Source organism: Salvelinus alpinus, chromosome 10 (genome assembly GCF_045679555.1).
Source record: "Salvelinus alpinus chromosome 10, SLU_Salpinus.1, whole genome shotgun sequence".
Lineage (NCBI taxonomy): Eukaryota > Metazoa > Chordata > Actinopteri > Salmoniformes > Salmonidae > Salvelinus > Salvelinus alpinus.
Window position 1 is genome coordinate 45,181,889 of NC_092095.1, and position 6,584 is coordinate 45,188,472.

At 43.8% G+C, this 6,584-nt stretch overlaps 1 protein-coding gene across 1 annotated transcript in view; it reads left to right on the plus strand.

The window, feature by feature from the left end:
- Positions 1-3,658, plus strand: part of LOC139532088 (NALCN channel auxiliary factor 1-like) — an 81,239-nt gene extending 77,581 nt beyond the window's left edge. The window contains exon 3 of the mRNA XM_071329223.1: positions 645-3,658. Coding sequence (XP_071185324.1) covers positions 645-973 — 329 coding nt within the window. The 3' untranslated portion in view covers positions 974-3,658. The remainder of the gene's footprint in view (positions 1-644) is intronic.
- The last annotated feature ends 2,926 nt before the right edge of the window (positions 3,659-6,584 follow it).

Consider the following 6,584-nt stretch of genomic DNA (forward strand, 5'->3'; position numbering starts at 1 on the left):
TGAAAAATAGCTTCTGTCTCTCGGTCCCAGCTTTGATGCACCTGTACTGATCTCGCCTTCTAGATGGTATCAGGGTGAACAGGCAGTGGCTCGGGTGGTTGTTGTCCTTGATGATCTTTTTGGCCTTCCTGTGACATCGGGTGCTGTAGGTGTCCTGGAGGGCAGTGGTGTAGATTATATTTACCGTGCTGCAGTATGGGGTCCCTACAAAATGTCACTTCGTCTTTTTTTCATTTAGAGTTCAATAAAGGATCATTAATGTTAGGTTATGATACAGCATATAACATAATGATACTGATAGTTGAGTCATATGAAGACTGGGATAAACGTGCATACTGACTGGTATTTATGCTCTCATGCACATGGTCATCTGTCTATTTTTTGGTGATACATTTCAACAAAACACTGCATTACCACACTGCAAGTAAGGCTGGAACTAGGCTGGGTCTTTTATTCAGTTTATTGTGGGTCATCTGAATGAATGAATACACTTTATTGGTATTGGGGAAATTGGGTTTGTCATCATCATCAGACACAGGCATGGATGATACAGACACACAGGGATGCATGAGAGGGATGCACAGAGACATGAGCATCTATGGCTTATATCAGTGTTTACCCACTACTCTCTTCGTCCCCTACAGGGCTACTGGGGAGCCATGGGCAGCCCAACAGCCAGGCAGAGTGCTGCGACGTTCGGTGGGACTCTAAACCGGACAACCGTTCTCGTGGGACGCTGAAAAGAACTCCAACTCCCTCCTGCCATCACCAACAGGGGGCGTCAACATCAGTCACCTCGGCCGCCACACCCACCAGACTGTGCAGCAGCAGCGGCCGGCTGAAGCTGTGCATGCTGGTCTTTGTTCTCCTGCACACCGTAGTCACCATTACCACCGCATCCCACAATTCCACTGGGGTCGTCGGTGTGGCAGCCATTTTCCCCCTGGAGGAAAGCTCCTCCAATGAGGAATAATGAGAAAAAAATGCAAAAAAAACTCAAGGTTTTATTTGGGAATGAGTGAGTTGCAAAACCGGTTCTGACCAGTTCTGGCTCTCTGTTCAGAGAGAACCCTGGAAGGTCCCTGGTATGTGCTGTCGAAGCCTCATTGGGCCAGAGGAAGTGAGAGCAATTTCCCTGGAGCAAAGGATGCTGGGAATAGGTAGTCATGTGGTGAGGTGACGACGTGGGTGGGGCCAACACATCTCAGACCAAAGGATCAATATCATATCACCGTGTCAATCTAAACCTGAGTTCACCTTTTCAGTCTCTTGTTTCTTCAGGATGTACTATATTGTTTTTTTCTCCTCCTGGTTCAGTTGTTTGTGGAGTTTGTTGGAATGTGAGTGGGTTGTCTTAGATCATATAAGAGGCAGAGAATATTGAAAAAGGTATCACCAACCTGTGTGTTTTTATACATCCCTCTCTTAACCAGTAACATTTAGCTGCTCTTGGATATGCTAACAATATTATTAACTCAAACACTCACAAACAGAAAGAGTAAACACTTGTTGATCCCCCCTGTCCTGGTGGATACATAGAACATATCAGTCATTGTAGGGTTCTCTCATGGCAGTACATATAAGTAATACAGAGCCAGTGAAGAGCAGGTATAGTATAACTTTTTACACTGTTTTGCCGACTTGAACCGTATTGTGCTCGCTTGGATTATTTTCTTTACACGGTTGCATGTAACCAGGCCAGTACAGTACAGCTCAGCTCGTTTTAGCTCGGCTCAGTAGTGTGAATAGGGTAGCAGTGGAGGTCTTTTCACTTGGATTCAAAACTTTCCCACCGATGGACTTCAGTGTACTTCCGAGTTCATATTATTTGAGCCAATAAGTTTCTCTCTCATTATCCATGTGTTTGTATGTAATGGGCCCAAAGGGGACGTCAGATTTACGAAGCTCAATTTACCTCAAATCAAGTGACCTGTTGGCTTAGATTGACTCTGTTTTTCTAAAGCAGTACATCCAAGTTTGGCTTTTATATTTGACTCATATATTTCTCAATATAAGGCTCTGGTACATCATACCAGTACATTACAGCCAGTTCACTTCACACAGTGGGAGAGGTGTCACAAGACCTGGGTTCAAATAGTATTTGTTCTCTTTGAAATATTTTAGTTGCACTCGATTGAGCTTGCCTGGCGCAATGTAACCAATGGGATTATACCAAAAGTATAACTGAAAATCTTGCCCATCTCATCTCCAGACAAGCTCAATAAAATGCTCAACACAATTGACAGAAAACGGACACAATGTGAACCCAGGATGGATCATACATACCCTCTCTTCTTTGTCTCTATTTGACCTTATTATCATCGTGACCAAGATAATCACCTTGTATCTTTACACAGAGCTAAGGCCTTAGCTAGTAGGCGTTTGTGTGAAGGTAAGGAGTTCTCAAGGGCTGGCTCTACATACTTAATTTCCTTCCGTTGGTGTGACTGCTGCTAACCGGTACTCATTGATATGGCACATAGGGGAAGAAATTTGATAGGCTCCTTATGCTTTCACCTTTGACCTTGACATCCCTGTCTTATCCTTCCCGTTCAACTGAGTAGCGCATATTATGGCACCTTTGTTTTTTCTACACGTACATATAATCGGTACTGCCGGAATAACTCTGAAGTCAACGGTACTCGGGCATGAAGACATCAATCTGACGATTAGGGTGACGTTTCCTCAAGACCCTGATCTTGGGTCAGTTCTGCATTTGACCCACTAATGGTAGGTGTTAGAATTGGGGGAGGGAAACTGATCCTAGATCTTTACCTAGGGAAAACTTCACCCTGAAAGTCTATGTGCTTTAGCCTTTTCACATTATTTTCTCCTTAGGTTCTCGTAACAGACACTCTCACACACTCTCACAGACACTCATCGAGGTGAACTGTTCTTTGTCGCCATCGATGAACAACATTACTTTATTGTTTCCCTTACCTTTACTTTATTCCCCCAAAAGACAGCAGCGGATGTAACCCCCTCTCTGTAGAAATAACCTCCCACAAACTCCCCCAAACATTCATGATCTGAACCTTGTGGATCTATGCAGATGTCCTACCCCTGTCTGGCCCCGTACATACTCAAGTTGCACAACTGATGTACAACACATTTGGCACAATGGTTGTGATACAACTGATGTTTTTGTGATTCAACAGAGAGTTTGTCTGCACAATGGTTGTGTAATTATTTTTCTGAAAAAAATACTATGTTGAATGACATGTTATGCCATATGCATTGTACTTCAGTTGAACAACTGGAGTGTTTACTGGTGTAAATATGTCCTAGAGAAGTGAGATACTCAAGATGTCTACATCTTGGAGATTTTTCTGTTTTTCTATTTAGGGGAAGCTTCTTGTGTTTGTTTTTCTTGTTTTTGGTTGCATTTTCTGTTAATGGTCTCACTTCAAACAAACTACAACTTGTAAAGGCTTCATAAGCATCTACAGTTTGTAGTGCTTATGAGTACTTTATGTATGCTTTATAAAGCCTTTTAATGTTGTACTTCGTTTGGAGTTGGACCTTGTTAAGAACTGTCTACAGCATTGTATGTCAGATCAGTAGGAGAGAGAAGATTGGGAAAAGGTGTGATAGGTGTGTGCAAGGAAAATAATGAAGAAAAAGGTGGGAATTATCATGAAAATTGTAAAAAAAAAAATTACACAGATACCTTATCTTACTATTGTCATATTATCATACGATAGATGCTTTAGTGCAATTATCTTTTCTTTTTCTACAAAAGAGTTTGATGAAATAATTTATAATGCGTCTCGAAAGTCATCATCTTTTTTGAACATAAGAGAAATGCAGCCACATTTATTAAAATTTTGTTCAAAATAAATAAAACTATGTGAAATATGATTGTTGTCTGCTTTTTTTGGATTGTATTTTATTTCGTACCACTGACCACGGTTACCTGACTATAGGCCTATAGCCAGACCAATTGAATTTGGCCAACATTCTGTGGTAAGTGGGCAATCTGGGATTCAAAAATAACAACAACAAAGCGGCCACCCAACACTTTTTTGGTAAACAAGTAAACTTCCAGGGCCAGTTTTACTCTGCATCTGCACCAGGTGCAAAGTTAACAATTGAAAATGTATTTGCCACATGCGCCGAATACAACAAGTGTAGATCTCACCGTGAAATGCTTATTTACAAGCCCGTAACCTACAGTGCAGTTCAAGAAGACGAAAATATTTACCAAGGCTAGTCTAAAATAATAGTAATAGTAAAAAGTAACACAATAAGAATAACAATAACAAGGCTATATACAGGGGGGCACCGCTAAGGGTGCAGGGTACAGGCTAGTTGAGGTAATCTGAACATGTAGGTGGGGGCGAAGTGACTATGCATAGGTACCAAACAAACAATGAGTAGCAGCAGTGTAGAAGAGGCGGGGTCAATATAAATTGTCCAGTGGCGATTTTTATGAATTGTTCAGCAGTCTAATGGCTTGGGGGTAGAAGCTGTTGAGGAGCCTTTTGGTCCAAGACTTGGCACTTCGTTACCGCTTGCCGTGCGGTAGCAAAGAAAACAGTCTATAACTTGGGTGACTGGAGTCTCTGACAATTTTATGGGCTTTCCTCTGACACCGCCTATTATATAGGTCCTGGACTGCAGGAAGCTTGGCCCCAGTGATGTACTGGGCCGTTCGCACTACCCTCTGTAGTACCTTACTGTCAGATGCCGAGCAGTTGCCATACCAGGCAGTGATGCAATCGGTCAGGATGCTCTCGATGGTGCAGCTGTAGAATCTTTTGAGGATCTGGGGACCCATGCCAAATCTTTTCAGTCTCCTGAGGGGGAAAAGGTTTTGTCGTGCCCTCTTCACGACTGTCTTGGTATGTTTAGAACATGATAGTTCGTTGGTGATGTGGACACCACACGTGGACACCACACGCTCCTTTTTCTTGCTCACATTAAGGGAGAGGTTGTTGTCCTGGCACCACACTAACAGTTCTCTGACCTCCTCCCTATAGGCCGTCTCATCATTGTCGGTGATCAGGCCTACCACTGTTGTGTCGTCAGCAAACTTAATGATGGTGTTATAGTCGTGTTTGGCCACACAGTCGTGGGTGAACAGGGAATACAGGAGGGGACTAAGTACACACCCCTGTGGGGCCCCAGTGTTAAGGATCAGCGTGGTAGATGTGTTGTTGCCTACTCTTACCACATGGGGCGGCCCGTCAGGAAGTCCAGGATCCAGTTGCAGAGGGAGGTGTTTAGTCCCAGGGTCCTTAGCTTAGTGATGAGCTTTGAGGGCACTGTGGTGTTGAACGCTGAGCTTAGTCAATGAATAGCATTCTCACATAGGTGTTCCTTTTTTGCAGGTGGGAAAGGGAGTACGATTGAGATTGCGTCATCTGTGGATCTGTTGTGGCAGTATGTTGTTGTTGTTGTTGTTGATGTGAGCCATGACCAGCCTTTCAAAGTACTTCATGGCTACCGACGTGAGTGCCATGGGGCGGTAATCATTTAGGCAGGTTACCTTCGCTTCCTTGAGCACAGGGACTATGGTGGTCTGCTTGAAACATGTAGCTATTACAGACTCGGTCAGGAAGAGGTTGAAAATGTCAGTGAAGACACTTGACAGTTGGTCCGCGCATGCTTTGAGTACACGTCCTGGTAATCCTTCTGGCCCAGCGGCTTTGTGAATGTTGACCTGTTTAAAGGTTTTGTTCACATCGGCTACCGAGAGCGTTATCACACAGTCATCCCTGGTGCTCTCGTGCATGCTTCAGTGTTGCTTGTCTTGAAGTGAGCATTAAAGGCATTTAGCTAGTAGGCTCACATCACTGGGCAGCTCGCGTCTGGGTTTCCCTTTGTAGTCCGTAATAGTATTCAAGTCCTGCCACATCCAACGAGCATCAGAGCCGGTGTAGTAGGATTCAATCTTAATCCTGTATTGACGCTTTGCTTGTTTGATGGTTCGTCTGAGGGCATAGCGGGATTTCTTATAACCGTCCAAATTAGTCTCCCACTCCTTGAAAGCGGCAGCTCCTGCCTTTAGCTCGATGCGGATGTTGCCTGTAATCCATGGCTTCTGGTTTGGATATATACGTACAGTCACTGTGCGGACGACGTCATCGATGCACTTATTGATGAAGCCGATTACTGAGGTGGTGTATTCCTCAATGCCATTGGATGAATCCCGGAACATATTCCAGTCTGTGCTTGCAAAACAGTCCAGTAGTGTAGCATCCCCGTCATCTGACCACTTCCGTATTAAGCGCATCACTGGTACTTCCTGCTTTAGTTTTTGCTTGTAAGCAGGAATCAGGAGGATAGAATTATGGTCAGATTTGCCAAATGGAGGGCAGGGGAGAGTTTTGTATGCATCTCTGTGTGTGGAGTAAAGGTGGTCTAGGATTTTTTACCCCTGGTTGCACATGCTGGTAAAATGTTTGTAAAACTGACTTAAGTTTGCCTGCATTAAAGTCCCCGGCCACTAGGAATGTCGCATCTGGGTGAGCATTTTCTTCTTTGCTTATGGCCTTATAGAGTTGGTTGAGAGCGGTCTTAGTGCAGCTTCGCTTTGTGGTGGTAAATAGACGGCTACGAATAATACAGGTAGATAGTAG